At 42.1% G+C, this 17,415-nt stretch overlaps 1 protein-coding gene across 8 annotated transcripts in view; it reads left to right on the top strand.

Annotated features, from left to right (window-relative positions):
• The first annotated feature begins 3,010 nt into the window (after positions 1-3,010).
• LOC134352669 (ryanodine receptor 1-like) overlaps positions 3,011-17,415 on the top strand; it is a 581,514-nt gene continuing 567,109 nt past the window's right edge. For all 8 annotated transcript variants that reach the window (XM_063060038.1, XM_063060039.1, XM_063060041.1 and 5 more), the window contains exon 1: positions 3,011-3,071. In XM_063060038.1, coding sequence (XP_062916108.1) covers positions 3,024-3,071 — 48 coding nt within the window. In that variant the 5' untranslated portion in view covers positions 3,011-3,023. The remainder of the gene's footprint in view (positions 3,072-17,415) is intronic.

The following is a 17,415-nucleotide window of genomic DNA, read 5'->3' on the forward strand; positions in this document are numbered from 1 at the left end:
TTTTCAGAAATAAAATAGGATTAAGGTAAAAGCTTGCTTGTTTGTCAGTGAAAACTCTTTGAGCTCAAGGGAAAGATTCATGCTTATGCCTCTGTGACAATCTATATTTGGTTTAACTTGGGCTATAAGGGGTAATGTAATCAATATTAATCCATTTCCCAATTTACACCTGCTTAAAGTAGTGGTCATGAGCTTGTCAAAGTAAACTATAGGAGTGATAAAGCAATAAAACTGTGTTTCGAGCTTTGTTGGGGAGGGGTGGTGCAGCCATCCTCCAGAGTAGTTGATTGCACCTTCAACCCTTCCACTCTCTCTGTTACTCATACAATTTCTTTTGCGCTGGATTGAAACATCCATCCCTGCCCACCAGCTGTCAGACACTGGAGCAGGGATCCAATCGCAGACCCAGTACTGTGCACACAGTGATATTAATTGAGTAACAAATCCCGACGTGAGAACAAAGTCGGCGTCAAAGTTCAGGCAGAGATCAAAACATCCAGAGAAATCCAAAAACCAGAATTGTGAAACAGGCAGAATCAATATTCAGACGGACAGAGTACAGATACAAATGCTGGAAAGGCTCAGGAAAATTCACTGGCACAATCTGGCAACAAACAGGTGAAAACACAGGACTGAAATACACTGAACAATGAACAGAGAGGCAGATGATAGGTGGAGCACAATGAGACACAGGTGGCAGCAGTACAGGTAATAATGGGAAACAGGTGAGGGTGGAGTACTCAGTAATACAGGGGCCGGAGTAGAGCAGGGGCGGAGACAGGAGCACATAGGGCATGAAAACAAACAAGAGCACATGGCAAAACAAACCACAGACTGACGGCTAGGGGGAAAACACACAAAAAAACAAAGTTCAACTGGACACCAGCTTAACATTGAGAAGGACAAAGCCACCTTCTTCAACTTCAAATCGTACTGCATCTCTCCAGTACGGCTCTTAAGCCTCCCTTGGCCCGTCTGCTGTTATTCCAACGCACTCCCAATCTGCTTCCCGCTTTCCAATTTTGTGACCATCCAAATTTCTGCCCTCAGTGTCCCACCTCACATCAGTCCTGCCCACCATCTCCTCTGTGCCTGCTCACCTTCTCAAACTCAGAATCACATTATCATTGGTATATAATGTGAAACGTGTTTACTGCAGCAAAAACGCAAAAACATAAATATATAAATTACCAAAATAAATGAAGAATGCAAACGAAAGGCATAACAAAGCTGTGTTCATGGACTGTTCAGACCTTCTTGAAATTCACAGTTTCCTGATAGCATTGAGATTGTTGTTGTTGCATCACTCAACCATCTGATCTATCTCACTCCTGTAAGCCTCCTTGTCGGTTCTGCCAACAATTGCGGTGTCATCTGTAAAACAACAGATAGCGTTTGGGCTGTGTCTGTCCACACAGCCATTATTGTGGAGGGCTAAGCATGCATCCTAGAGGTGCGTCTGTGTTGAAAGTCAGGGGGGAGATGCTATCACCAATCTGCATTAACTTGGATCTCTCAATGAGGAAGTCAAGGATACAGGTGCAGAGGTACAGAGGCCTGGGTTTCGAAGCTTCCTATTAAGCACAGTTAAAACTCTCATCCTTGCCCCAAATCCACCCGTAATGTTATTCCATCCTAACCCGCGGACCCTTGCACATCAATTCTGAGGTGACAGCCATCGCCCTTTTACTTTGGCTTCTCCTTCAACCCTTTTTAATCGCTCCATCGCTTCACAAGGGACAATTTCCTAAATTTCTTCTGCAAACTTCACCTTAAAGCTAACCTATTTATTGTTTGTTTATTTATTTATTGAGATACAGCACGGAATAGACACTTGGAGCCGTGCCATGCAGGAATCCCAAAGTTTAATCCTAGCCTAATCACAGGACAATTTACAATGACCAAATAAGGGAGTGAGGAGAAGATGGTGGTGCGAAGCAGCGCACGCAGCCTCTCCGGTGAAATGATATTGTATTTGTTAAATAGGGGCCATGCACAATCCTGAATTGATGGAGACGGATGTGAGAAGCACGGAGGAAGAACTGGAATGCCCGGTTCGCTGCTGCTGCTACTGTGCGATCGAGAATCTCTGGAGGAGAAGGCCCCAAATCCTTGGCTTTGCCTGTTGCTGGTGGCTGGGGCTGGGGTCAAAGCGCTCGGCACAGATTGTGCTCGGTGCTGGGTGTCGGAGGGATAGTCGGAGGCTCGAAGTTTTCGGACGGACTCAGAGTCGGACTGTGGTTGGGTGCTTCCAGGATGCTGCATCGGCAAGTTTGCGGTGCTGGAAGCTCATGGCAGGGAGAGTTTTCTTCCTTCAACCGTCTGCGTGAGATGATGGGACTTTTGAGAGACTTTGAGACTTTTTTTTTACCGTGCCCATGGTCTGTTCTTCTATCAAATTACGGTATTGCTTGCACTGTTGTAACTATATGTTATGATTATGTGGTTTTTGTCAGTTTTTCAGTCTTGGTCTGTCTTGTGTTTCTGTGATATCACACTGGAGGAACATTGTATCATTCCTTAATGCATGCATTACTAAATGACAATAAAAGAGGACTGCGTGTCCTCATAATCTAATCTATTAGCTGGTACATCTTTGGACTGTGGGAGGAAACCGAAGCACCCAGAGGCAACCCACGCAGTCACGGGGAGAACAAATCCCGTGCATGCAGCGGCGGGCATTCAATTCTAAGTCCTAATGCTGTTAGAGGCTTTGATTGTTCTTTATTCTACATTAAAGGCACAAGGTGTTGTCAATGACGGACGGACACACACACACACACAAGTTCGGCACCCACAAACAGTCCGTCGTTGCAGCCCTAGCGCGTACAAACCCAACCTCAACACACGTGGCCTTCAGTGATGCCCCGCCCTCTCCCTCCCTCCACCAATCCCCTGCCGCTATTTTCCGCCCGGCCCCGACTTTTGGTCCAATTGGCCGCGGGTGGGCGGGGCGCGCTGGGGAGACTGACAGGCGCGGATGCTGCGAGCGTTTAGTCCGGCCGGGAGATTGCGGAGTCACCATGGCTGAGGGGGGCGAGGGCGAAGAGGAGATTCTTTTCCTCAGAACAGTAAGTGCCTGCTAACATCACCGAATAATTTAATGCCGCATCGTCCGACGTGTTATCACTGGTAGAGAGAGCAGGTGATACACGTACATAACATTGTAGGGGTGGGGGGAGAAAAATAGGATGGTTGTCGCTGGCAGTGCATTTATTCATAATAAAATAGGAATGTTTGATTGGGATAAAAATAGTATAATGTTTGAATAACCTACTTAAAACTGCATCTTATTCTGTGAGTGTTTTTTTTTGGACTTTATAATGACAAGAATTTACAGGAGCGAAATGCTGCAAGATGCTAGCCCTCTTTTAAAAAAATCTGACTCATCTCTCGCTATATATAATTGGACTTGGAATGTATGCTGTAAAAGCTGTGCTTGAATGACAACCAAGAATCAGTCCCTCAAGATTTAAAAAGGGAAAGTCGAAACAGTACTTGGGTGCAATCAATATTTTGGGAATGTTAATGTTGGCTTAATTCCAGCAATTATTCTTTCCCCCTATACAGTATTTGTTCTAACAGGTGTAGTTTCAGGGTCAGACTGAATTTTGACTTTTGGTTTAGCACAGATGAAAATTTCCACCAAATATTAGACAACAGTGTCTCATCAAGGCTAATTCAATTGAAAATATAAAGTATATGCTCAAAGGCTCACAAAATATGAATTTTCACTGTACTGTGAGTTGTTATCTGAAATTTGTGTGGTAGCCAGATTGCGTGTAAGATGTAGCGGTGGGATGTGTTTATTCTTTGTAACTGTGCGCAATTACACATAATATCATCTAGTTTTTTTTTATTTTGGGGACTCCAGAATTCAGAGGATTTTTTTTCCGAGTGTTCAATTATATCTAGAAAACTTTTAATATGTCTATCTAATGTACTGCAAATACACACTTTTATATTCACTGTTTCAAGTTGTAATGGTGCCTATGCTGAGAATGCACATTCTGTGATATATATAGTTGGTGTAATAAATCTGCCCAGGGAGATTTTGTTGCTTGCGTTCTCTGCTCCCCTGTCAGCTAGAAACAGCCTGTTGCTGCTGCCCTCATTCTGATATCATTTTTATTCTATGATTTATGCCTTGCATACTAAATTCTCATATGGCTAAAATAGAAAATTAGATCCGAGACCTTTGGAGGACTTCTCTCATTAGGGATGTTAATGATAACCCCTTTTTTTTTAAAAAAAGGAAAAATATTCGCTTTATCTTTTCTCATTTCCTGAAGTCATTCACTCCCCGTGGACTGCACTTCCAGCTAGCCGCTCTCTCATAATTGTGTGAATGTTGACAGGTTATCAAACAGCAAGGAAGAAGTGGCAATCAAATTGCCTGGATCCTGTCCCCGCCTGACGTCCATGTAGATGCAATTCAAACAGAGGTTGTTGAATTTTGATAGACACAGGAATTCAACCTCTTGTCGTGAAGGTATCAACGTCAATTGTAGTATTGTATCACTATCGTTGCTTCCACTAACTCAGAACAAGTCAGATGTTCAGCAAGAGTCTTCCCTGGAGAGATCAATTATTGCATGGACCATGAATTATAATTTGTCCAAATGTCAAAACTGTGTTACATTTTCTGGAGTCATTTATAAAACATGTGATAGCGAAGCATTTTGAGAAGAGTGAAAAGGGCTGCACAAAATTATTTGGATCTAGGATAGGAATGCCTTGCTGGACAAATCTACTAGAAGTTTTTGAAGATGAAGCTGATTGAATAGATGAAGGAGAAACTGTAGATATGTGCATTTGGTCTTTTAGAAATCTTTCATTCCAGTTCCCACATTATAATTGATGTCTAAAGGAGAGCACTTACCATTAGGGGTAAGGTACTGACGAGACTGAGAACTGGAGCAACAAACAATCTTCTAGAGGAAATCAGTGTGCTGAACAGCATCGGGAGGGGATGAGGGAGGGGGAATTGTTGCCCAGGATTTCGAGCTAAAATGTCAACAATTCCTTCCACCACCAACTCCCCCCACAGCCACCACATAAATACTGCTTAATCCTCCGATTTCCTGCAGCAGATTGTACGTGCATTGCTCCAAATTCCAGCATCTGCAGTCTCTCGTCTCTAAACAGAAAACTAATTGGCTGACAGGATACCGAAGGGAGGAATAAATTGGTAAGTTTTTGGCAGGGACAGGCAGTGACTATTGGGGTTACCACAGTGAAAAGTGCTAGGTCCCCAGTTATTCATAATATAGATGTACAGTATATAAATGATTTTAGATGAAGGAAATCAATGTAATATTCTCGTACTTATGTTTGTAGATGATATAAAGCTGGATTAGAGAACTATGAGAAGGATGCAGGGCAGTTCCAGAGTCAAGGAGTAACATAATACAGAAATAGATCCTTCAATCCAACTACCTTTATACTCGTGTTAACTACTTCCTCTGGCAGTTATTCATTACCCTCTGTAAAAAAGTTAGCTCTCAGGTCTCCTAAATTGCTCCCCTCTCATCTGTGCCCTTAGTTTTGGATTTCCCAATCCTGGGAAAAAGACTGACTATCCACTTTTTCCATACCCCTCATGATTTCATAACTTTTCCAGCGTGGTCAACCTGTCCCTATAACTCAGGCCCTCTAGCCCAGAGAGCATCCCCACATCTCTTCTGCACCTTCTCCAGCTTGACAGTGTCTTTCCTATAATAGGCCGTACACAATACAGCAAGTGAGGTCTCACCAATGACTTGTACAACTACAACAAAATGACCCTACTCCTAAACTCAGTATCCTGTCTAATTGAAGGCCAGCATGCTAAACACTTTCTACACCACCTTGTCTGCTTGTGTGGCTCCTTTCAGCAAACTGCACTTGCCCTCCCAGGCCCCTCTGTTCCACAACACTTGTCAGTGCCCTGCCATTCACCCTATCGATCCTACCCTGATTTGAGTGTCCAAAGTGCATCACCTCACAATGTACCTAAAGTTGAAATCTATTTGCCATTCCTCAAGCCATTTCCCTAACTGATCAAGATCTCTTTGCAATTCACTGCAATCTTCTCCACCATCAATAAAACCCCCTATTTTAGCATTATCAGCAACTTGTTAACCGTACATTCACATAAATAATGTTTAACTGATGTCCTAACACTGACTTCTGAGCACTGCAGTAGTCATGGGCCTTCAGTTCCAGTGTGATTTGGACAGGTCGTGGGACAGTGCAAATACTTAGTAGATAAACTGTAAATAAATTTGAGATTATTTGTTTTGGTAGATATGACAGAAAAAGGGGGGTTATTATCTCAACAGAGATAGATTTAGAAAGGTACATTAAGCTGCAGGTATCCTTGGGCACTAATCCATGAAAATAAGATGAGTACAACAGTTGTAAATGGTACAGTGATCTTCATAGCAAGAATGTTGAAGTATGGGACCTGGAATATCTTGCCATCACTCAGAGCTTTAGTGAGGCCATATCGTGAGTGTTGTGTAATGTTTTAGTCTGCTTGCTATGGAGATTGGTGCAGCACAGGTTCACTGGACTCCTTCCTCAACAGGAAGATTAACATATGGGGAGAGTGGATCGATTGCCTTCCTCAGATCTTTTACAGATTCAAAGTTCAAAGTAAATTTATTATCAAAGTACTTACGTCATCATATACAACCCCGAGATTCATTCTTGTGGCATTCACTGTAGGTGCAAAGAAACACAACAGAGTCACTGAAAAAACACACAAACAGCCATTGTGCAAACTGTGCAAATACAAAAAGAAAAGGAAAACAAACAAAATAGTAATAATTAAATAAGCAATAAATATCGAAGACATGACATGGAGAGTCCTTGAAAGTGAGTCATAGGTAGTGGGAACTGTTCCTGAACATGGTGGTGAGGGTCCTGTACCCCTTTGCTGATGGCAACAGTGAGAAGAAAGCATGGCTTGGATGGTGGGGGTTCTTGATGATGGATACTGGTTTCCTGCGACAGCACCCCTTTCCACTCATGTACTGTAAATGACATCAAACCACTTTGAATCTTGAGTTACGCTTGTAATCACTAGTGTGGAAGAATGTGAGGGGACTTAACAAATCCTAATAAGACTGGGAAAGAATTGATATAGGAAGGATAATCCCAGTGGTGGGGGAGTCCAGAACCAGTGGCTATACCTAATCGCTAAGAATGATGTGAGGAAAATTTTTTCCCAGAGAGTGGTAAACCTCTGAAACTTTCTGCCAAAGAAAACATTCAAAGAATTAGATATTATTAACCAAAATACCTTATTTACTGTTTACCACCATGGTCATCCCAGTTTTACCCTATTGCAAACATTCCCTGAAAGCACATACCATCAGGCTTGAAGACAGTTTCTATCCCGTCATTAAGCCTATTGAACAGTTCCCTAGTACAAAATAATGAACTTTTCAACTTTGCAGTCTATCTTGTTATGAGCTAGCACCTTCGAAATTACCTGCTCTACACTTCCTCTGTAATGGTAACACATTATACGTATTTTTACCACTCCTTCCCACCCACTTCCCTCAGGGATCACTCCCTCCGCAATTCCCTTTTCTATTCGTCCCTCCCCACGAATCTCCCTCTCGGCACTTATCCACATAGGCAGCCTAAGTGCTACACCTGCCCATACATCTCCTCCCTCACCTCCATTCAGGAAACCAAACAGTCCTTCCTGGTGAGGCAACACTTCACCTGTGAATCTGCTGGGGTCATCCGTTGTGTATGGTGCTTCCGATACAGCCTCCCCTACTTGGATGAGACCCATCGTAAATTGGGGGACCAGTTCGTCGACACCTCCGCCACATGTGGGACTTCCTGGTGGCCAAACATTTCAATTACGATTCCCATTCCAGCATGTTGGTCCATGGGCTCCTCTTGCGTCAAGACGAGGCCAACCTCAAGGTGGAGGAGCACACCTTACACTCCGCCTGGGAACCCCCCATGCTGATGGCATGAATATTGATTTCTCCTTTTGACAATTCCCCCCCCCCCACTTCTCCTAATTCTCCACTCTTCTCACCTGCCTATTACTCCCCGTGGGTTCCCTCCTCATTCCTTACTCCTGTAGTCCACTCTCCTCTCCTATCAGTTTCTTTCTTCTCCAGCCCTGGACCTCTCCCACTCACCTGGCTTCACCTATAACCTTCCACCTAGCCTCCTTCTGCTCCCCCAAACTTTTTATCCTGGCTCTTCCCCTCTTCCTTCTCAGTCTTGATGAAGGGTCTCAGCCCGACTTTTTACTCATTTCCATAGATGCTGCCTGACCTCCCGAGTTCCTCCAGCATTTTGCGTGTGTTACTTTGTACTGCATTCAGTTATTGTTTTACCCTGTGCTACCGAATTGACGTGTAAGAATGGATTGCAAGACAAGTTTTTCACGTACATTAGTACACGTAATAATAAACCAATTTACCCCTTCCTCCCCCATTCTCCCTTAAGCTGATTTGCCTCCTTCCCAGTTCTGATCAAAGGGTGTTTTTCTTCCTACAGACATGGTCTTACCTGCTGAGTGTTTCCAATTTTATTTTATTTAGATATACAATGCGGAATAGGCCCTTCTGGCCCTTCAAGCTGTACCACCAGCAACCTACCAATTTAACCCTAGCCTAATCAATTAACCTACTAACCGGTGCATCTTTGGACTGTGTAAGGAAACCGGAGTACCTGGAGAAAACCCATGAATTCCATGGGGAGGTAACTGCAAACGAGGATTGAGCTCCGAATTCCAACGCCCAAGCTGTAATAACATCGTGCTAACCGCTACACTGCTGCAATATTGTGTTCGATACTTTGCTTAGGGCAGAGGAATCATGGGATGTGGTGAGATAGCAGGAGCAGGGTACTGAATTTGCATAATTAGTCATGTGCGTGACGAGTTGTGGTGCAGGTTTCGAGCCTGGACAGCTTTGTCCTGTTGCTATTTACTGTGTCTTACAACATACGTGTTCTTTAGTCTTCAAGTAGGGTCAACTTGTGGCTAATAGTTTGTGTGTTGAATTGAAGATTTGTTGCTGCAGAACAGCAGGCTCTAAAATGAACATAGATATTTTTGGTTTTTGTCAGTTTATCGACTAAATAGAAGAAAACCTGATACATTTGAACCAAAAAGTCCTGTTTGTAAATCATTGATGCTCATTTCTTTGAAGACTTACTGCAAAGTAATAAATAATGACAAAGTCCACCAGCGCTCAATTGTAATGCTATTTAGTCTGAGGAATAGCATTGTGTTCATAAATAGTGTCAGCTTAGTTTGGTCTCAGATGATTCCAAACTAAGCTGACATGGAGGAACCTTCACGAACTCCCACAGCCCCCGATAATCCTGTGATTTCAGTCTCTTAAGGCCAATGTGCAAGCATCCTTCAGGAGGATGAACCCACAAAAATCATCCGGCCCAGATGGGCTGCTTGGCCAAGTACTAAAGACCTGTGCTGATCAACCGGCTGGAGCGTTCACTGAGATCTTTAACCTCCTTGTTTCGGCACTCTGAGGTACCCATCTGCTTCAGGCAGGCTTCAATTATACCGGTGCCTAAAAAGAATGTGGTAACCTACTTCAGTGACTATCATCCAATAGCACTTGCATTCATAGTGATGAAATATTTTGAAAGGTTGGGGATAGAACATACCCAATCCGGCCTGAGAATCAACTTGGATCTGCTCCACAACAGATGCCATCTCATCGGCTCTTCACTCAACCCTGAAACATCTGTACAGCAAAGATAATTAGGATGCTCTTTATTAACCTCCGCTTGACATTCAGTACTAACATCCCTTCAAAACTAATTAATAATCTTCAAGACCTTGGGCTCAACGTCCCCTTGTGCATTTGGATCATCAACTTCCTCACTTGCAGACCTTAGTCAGTTTGGATTGGTAACAGCATTTCCTCCATAATCTTCATCAGCAAAGGTGCACCACAAGGCTGTGTGCTTAGCCCCCTGCTGACTGTGTGGCTAAGCTCAGCTTCAACTTCATTTTCAAGTTTGCTGACGACAGCACTCTCATAGGCTGAATCAAAGGTAGTGATGAATCAACATATAGGAAGGAGATTGAAAATTTGGCTGAGCAGTGCCACAACAACGAACACTTACTCGACATCAGCAAGACTAAGGAGCTGATTATTGACTTTAGGAGGAGGAAACCAGAGATCTATGAGCTCGACCTCCTTGGAGGATCAGCGGCGAGGAAGATCAGCGGCGAAGATGGTCAGCAACTTCCCTGTCCTGTGCCCAGCAATTATGAGGAAAGCACGGCAGCACCTTTACTTCCTTACAAGTTTGCGAAGATTCAGCATGAAATCTAAAACTTCCACAAACTTCTGTAGAAGTGTGATGGAGAGTATATTGACAGGTTGCTTCACAAACCTGGTATGGAAACACCAATGCCCATGAATGAAAAATTCTACAAATGGTAGTGGATATGGCCCAGTCCATCACAGGTAAAAGCCTCCTCATCTTTGAGCACATCTACATGGAGCATTGTTGCAGGAAAGCAACATCCATCTTCAAGGACCCCCACCACATAGGACATGCTCCCTTCTTGCTGCTGCCTCAGGACTCGCACCACCAGGTTCATGAACAGTTACTACCCCTCAACCATCAGGCTTTTGAACCAAAGCAGATAACTTCACTCAACCTCACTTGCCCGTCATTGAAATGTTCCGACAACAAATGTTCTTTACATTTATTGTTTATTTTTTATTTATTATTATTTCTTTCTTTCTTGTATTTGCACAGTTTGTTGTCTTTTGCACATTGGTTGGACTCCCAAGTTGGTGAGGTCTTTCATTGATTCTGTTATGGTTATTATTCTATAGATTTATTGAGTATGCCTGCAAGAAAACATTGTATATGATGTACATGTACTTTGATAATAAATTTACTTTGAATATTGATGTTTTACGCTGTCACACCGTGCTATCAGGTGCGGGTAAGCGTGCCCGACGAGGGACACCAGTTTAAAAAAACAGATGGTAAGCTGCAACAGCACATTAGTGCAAGGGGTTTTATTTAGAGCCAGGTGGAAAAAGTGCAAAAGCTGCCCAAAAGTTGCAAAGAAAAAAAAGCATGTTTGTACAAAAATTTACAAATGTGTAAAGGCTTTCTCCATGACCCACTTTGTCATAACTTTTCAATCTAAGTCAACCACTATTCATCAACCATCCACTCCCACCCTCCGCATCTTTCTAGCAAAGCCAGACTGAGCATTTAAATCTGCCTCCACCTGGCCTAGAAGGACTAGGAAATTCTGCTGTTGGTGGGGGTGGGGGGTGGTGGTTATAATGATGTGACCAGGCCATAATAATTATTTCAGATGCAGAATTAGGACATTTAAACAGGGATTCTAACAAGCTACAGGTTTATTCCACAACAAATACCTTAGTTAAACCCATAGATCAGTGTCCAAATGCTCAGATGAATATAAGAGAGTAATGCCTCCCCACCAGTGGTGTTGCCTGTGTGAGGTGTAGTGCACCTGCTTCCACTAACCCAGGCATTATTTTAGGACGCCCCGAACTGCCGCTCAGGTCTTTTGGGGCCGTTCTGCTGCCTACAAACCGATGTAATGGTGTGAGTGAAAATAAATGACACTTTGAAATCCCTGTGACTAGAATCCTTATTTTTATGAATTATAAGCCAATGGAGCATGTTAACTGAAGCGATTGTACCAAGCTAGTGATTGTGTTACTGTTGGGGTGTATAAATGGTGAACTCCAAGGATTGCAGAACAGGAGGGTGAAGTGTGTGAACTACTGGGGAAACTAGACCAGGTCAGGACAAGGAGGAGTGGCTAACTGGGCAAAGGGGCAAAGTTAGCAGGAGAATTAGCATTGCCAACCTGTTCTGTCACATACACCAAAGCCGTCATATTATGACTAGTCCAAAATGCAGTACAGAAGGAATTCTGTGTTGTTGGAAATCCCACATTACAAATAAAATATTAAACCATCCAGTCATTTCAGATTTATTATAAAATGCCCTTTCCTCTGTATTTTAGACTTTTTAAGAACCCCTGACTCTTGGTATTGAAGAACAATAATGGATTTGAAATATTGAATCTCTTTCCACAGGTGCTTCCTTATCCAAGACTATCTGTTTTTGTTTCATATCACTTAAAATTATCAATTTTCTTTGAAAAACACTGTTTTTCAAAAAATTCTTGTCTTTACTTCTCTCTGACATCATGCAAATTGATGAGCTGGATTTTTGGGGCTTCCGCTGTTTGGAAGAATAATATTGGGTGGACTACCTGGCATTGAGCAGATTTGGAGAGGATAATGTTTCTGCAAGGCCCGTCAACTGTGCTACTGGGAACTAGGGATGGAGTTGAGAGAGCCATTTCCCAGACAGTTGAGCAACAACCTCATGTGACTGAATCATAGTCTGTACACTGGATGGGATCTGATTGTATGCCTCAGTTATAATTTGGGTATTGCTTTCATTAGGTTTTGGACTTGGGCACACCACACTAGCTTGTCTTGGAGCAATACCCAGCTCAGGATGATTTTCAGTATTAGTATCATATGAATAGCATGTTTAAGATTGTAATATTTAGTGTGAAGGTCAGGTGTGGTTGGTTCTGGTCATATCTTTAAGGCCGAGTGGACCTTCACAGGATCACGCCTTTCAACCCAAGTTGCTGTTTTAAACTCCTGGACACATTCTCTCCTATTGATAGGTTTCATGGCATCAACTGATAAATCATGCCCTGTGAACTTAACGAGGGTCAACATGCTTTCTGAGTGGGGTTAAGCATAGCTTGGTAGAACTACTGCTTTCTCAGACTTAAAGAACATATTTTCACATTAAATGATGACATTAAAGGAAGCCCTTTAGCTTATCAAGTCTGCTGATTTCCAAATCAATGCCAGTCCCATTTCCCCCACTTGTTTCTTTGTAGCCTTAGCTTATTAACATGCTAACCCTCCCACCTACACACCCTCCCATCCAATTCTCCTGCACCAGGGACAATCTACGTTAGCAAATTTAGCCTACCAGCAAAGTTGTAGAATGAGAGAGGAGCCTGTAACACCCAGAAGAAACCTGTGCAGACACAGGGAGAAGAAGCAAACTCCACACAGATGACATCAGAATGAGGAGTAGGGTAGAGGTCAGGATTGAAGCCAGGTCACTGGAGGTGCGAGACTGCGATAGTAACTGCAGTTCCATCATGCTACCGATGCTTTTGCCTGTGTCAATATTGATAGGGGTAACAGTCCTTATACAGACAAATTCCCATTTTCACATTGAGGACGGTGAAGTGTGGCATGACTACATGGCTGAGTTTCAGATAGGTTCATAACTAGTTTGGAAGTGTACATTGTGCATTTGTGGAGTTCTTTGAGCAACAACAGAACCATAATCCACCACAATTGCTCACAATAGTAAAGTTATCAAAGGGCTCAAATGAGAACAGTGAAAAGGCATAATGAGAGGAGCATATAGTGTATTTAAAACATTGAACATAGAAGACTATAGCGCGGGTACAAGCTCTTCAGCATACAAACTAATCCCTTCTACCAGTATAAGGTCCATATCCCTCCATTCTCTGTATATTCATGTGCCCATTGAAAATCTCTTAAACACCTCCATCTTATCTGACTCCATCACCACCCTTGACAGCACATTGCAGATATCCACCATTCTCTGTTTCTGTGTGTTGGTCAAGCATTTGCAAAATCTCTTTGTGTTTGTGTGTGTGATTGTAGGTCCCATGCATCCGAATCTTCTAGATGAGCATACTATGAGGGAGCTTGTTGAATCCTATAATTCACGTAGCCAACATCCACAAGTCTACTCTTTCATCAATCACCGAAAAAAATCAAGTTAGTGAAATGTGACCTGGCCTGCAGAGAGTCATGCACACTGTCCCTAATTAGGCAATGCTCACAATTTATTAGACTAATAAACCTCATTAGTTTTCCCAAATGTTCATAAATCCTATCCCTAAGAATTCTCTCAAAAAAATACAGTGCAAGACTATGTGCAGGTCAGACAGCAACAGACTGCTGAACAATTGCACAATCAACTGCTTCAAATCTTGCCCATCCAGTTGTAAATGGGGATGAATAATTAAACAGCTAACTGGGGAGGGGGGAGAGGAGAGAAACATGTCAATGTTGACAAGGCAAAGTTCCATATGTAGAACTGAAGCAATTGCAGCCATCACTGACCAGATGTGCTGAACAAAACTTTGTTTCTTTCAGAAGAGACCACCAATGTGATTCACCCCTCATGAAATCAAGAGATGTCTGACAGCATTGGATAGATCAAAGGTTATAGGACCAGACAACTATTTCTTTTCACTGTACTGTTAAAGCCTATTGAACTAGACCCAGAGTTATCTCATCATATGGAAAATTGCCCAAATATGTCTTACTCACAAAAAGCAGAGCAAATTGTATGTATTTACTCACATTCAATTTGGCCAGTCTTATCTCAGTCATCAGAAATATATAAATTGTGACTCGTTGGAATGTACGGAATCCATAATCATAGGCCTTTTTCACTGTATTTTTGACCAGGGATGTCAATACTAAATGCTGTTTCAGTCACTCCCTCAAAACGTGATGCTCTCTTTCTGTCTCTCACACTGCTATTTACAATTCCTCCTGCTCTGTCTGGCAACAGCATGTGGAATCCAGAGGGAAGAATTGGCATGTGCAGATCTGGGTCATCAGTGACTGTCACTGGGAATAGTGGTAAGGGTGGTTAACTGCCATCAGATGTTCCAGGGAGTCAGCCTGCCTTGTCTCCGAGGGCCAGTTGCCAAGCTCCTGGGATCTGTTTCTAGGGCTGGGTGAAGTGGAGAGTTGGAAGTAGTGTAGCCTATCACTCCTGACCATCAGTGCCATTTCCTTTCTAAAGAGTAATGAGCCGTGGAGGGACAGCATCTGATTCTCAAAAGGAACCATAAGACAATATCTGTCATTATTAGGTACCATCTGTTTTGTTTCAGACACAAAAATTATGTATGTAGCTTGAGCATCCATGCTCCTTTTCCCCCCAAGTGAATATATTTACTAGTTTTTTGTAAATTATGGCTATAAATAATGGTCAATATCCTCTTTTGGCTTTTTTTTGTCTGTGTTGAAACTCTAATTCTGTTACAATTTTTAAAAAAGTTTACCCAGCAATATAGATGGGTCCTTAATCAACAGAGAAGTGTTGGGAACATATTAATAGCCCTTAGTTAATCTGCTCACAGATAGCTGGTTTAGAATTCACCAGGAGAGTTTGGCTTCAGATCTTATAGTTCTGGTCCAAAGATGGATAGAAGGGTTGAAAACCAGAGGTGATGTGAGAGTGGTTGCCCTTGATGTTAAGGTATTCACTGAGTATAGCAACAAATACCATTGTCAGATTCGCAGACGACACGACAGTGATCAGGTTGATCTCCAACAGAGACGAATCAACGTACAGAGCGGAGGTACAGAACTTAGTGAGCTGGTGCTCAGAGAACAACCTGTCTCTTAATACAGTAAAGACTAAGGAGCTAATTATCAATTTTGGAAAGTCACGGGATGACGAGTATGCTCCAGTCTACATTAACAGAGACATAGTGGAGAGAGTGTCCAGTTTCAGGTTTCTAAGAATACATATCTCAGAAGAACTTAGATGGTCCACTAACACCACTACAATAGTTAAGAAAGCACAGCATCGCTTGTTCTTCCTCAGGACGCTGAAGAAAGCTGGTCTACCTGAACAAATGCTGGTGACCTTTTACCGCTGCACCATAGAGAGCATCTTAACATACTGCATCTCTGTGTGGTATCTCAGTTGTACAGCAGCTGATAGGAAAGCACTTTAGTGGGTTGTCTCTAGCACACAGAAAATCATCGGGACACAGCTCCCAGCCCTGGAGGACACCTACAGCTCTCGCTGCCTAAGGAAAGCTACAAGCATCTGTAAGGACAATACACACCCATGAAATCATCTGTTTGAACTTCTTCCATCTGGCAAACGTTATAAGATTTTCTATGCCCGCACTTCCAGACTGAAAAATAGCTTTTTCCCCAGAGCTATAATTGCTCTGAACCGATTGGTCAAGCATCATCCATAAATTTGTTATATTGCTACTTTAATACCGGTTTTATGGCTGTCATGCATCTGAGTTGAGCTTTTGTACTGCTGGACATTGCTTGTACTGGCTGGTTACTGGATTTTATTTATTGTTTATTTATTTTATTTGTTGTTTTATAGCATTGAGTATGAGAATTACAAACTCATTTTTGCGGTATTGGTGCATAACAGATTGTACTATGCTATGACAATAAAGATTTTTAAAATTTCAAATTCAAGTAAGTGTGGTAAAACCGATATAAATGGGAACCAGGGAGAGGAATACTCCATTTTGGAGTCACAGCTTACATGTTGAAAGACAGTTTTAATTGTTGAAGTACAATGATCTAAGTCACAGCACGTTGTTGAACAATGTTTTCCAATCAAACCGTCATCACTATGTATGAAAACAGGCCCTTCAGCCTAAATCATCCATGTGGACAAAGTAGTTTGCTTTATTGGCACCCTAATCTTTCATTCTTTCATTCTCACGAGTGTACTGGGGCGAACATCAGCTGCAAAATGCCCTGCAGTTACTTGGCAAAATTGCTCCAAAAGAGCCTCCCCAACTCATGAGCACAGATATATAAAATTAGCCATGCGTTTATGCTTCATGTAAAAGTTAAGTGATTTAGGATACCGTATTGGAAGTTTGAATTTGATGTAAGGAACTTGCAGTGAAAAATTGTTCTTGTTTTACAGTTTTTCTTTGGTCATGATGAATATTTTATATTAACAATAATGTTGAACCTGTGTTGTTTGAATGAAGCAAACATGTTTATCTTTTCATGAGAAAGCTGACCGTGTAATATTTGTTTTCAGCAGGCCATTTGATGGGAAATGAAAGATTTAATAATTGATACTTAATCATGGAAGTTGATACTCAGGTCTTCAAGATAATTTACTAAAAGATGCCTTAAGTTACTTATCCTGTTATGAGGAACCAATAATTCCATTACTAGCATTAAAATGTGTCAGATGATGTTTTTTTAACTGAAATTTTAGTCAATTGCTCAAAAGGATGTGGAGAGGGGGTGGTGCTAGGGGTGGGGATGAGGGAAAATATTGTGAATAGATTATACCAATTTCACCAAGTTCAGAATAATGAAATACATGAACTTCTGAAAGAACATTGCATGTTTTTTATAAGCACAGCTCGGTATACATGGTTTATTCAATTTTGCCTGTATTTAAGTTGTTCAAATAAAGAAAAAAAGTTGCATCCAAAGCCAAAAAGTGAATGTCTTTAAAAACAATAAACCTACTCATAGTTATGAAGCTGAGTCTACATTTCCAATGTGAATGCATAGAGGTCACCAGAGACTG

The sequence above is a fragment of the Mobula hypostoma genome, chromosome 10 (genome assembly GCF_963921235.1).
Source record: "Mobula hypostoma chromosome 10, sMobHyp1.1, whole genome shotgun sequence".
NCBI lineage: Eukaryota > Metazoa > Chordata > Chondrichthyes > Myliobatiformes > Myliobatidae > Mobula > Mobula hypostoma.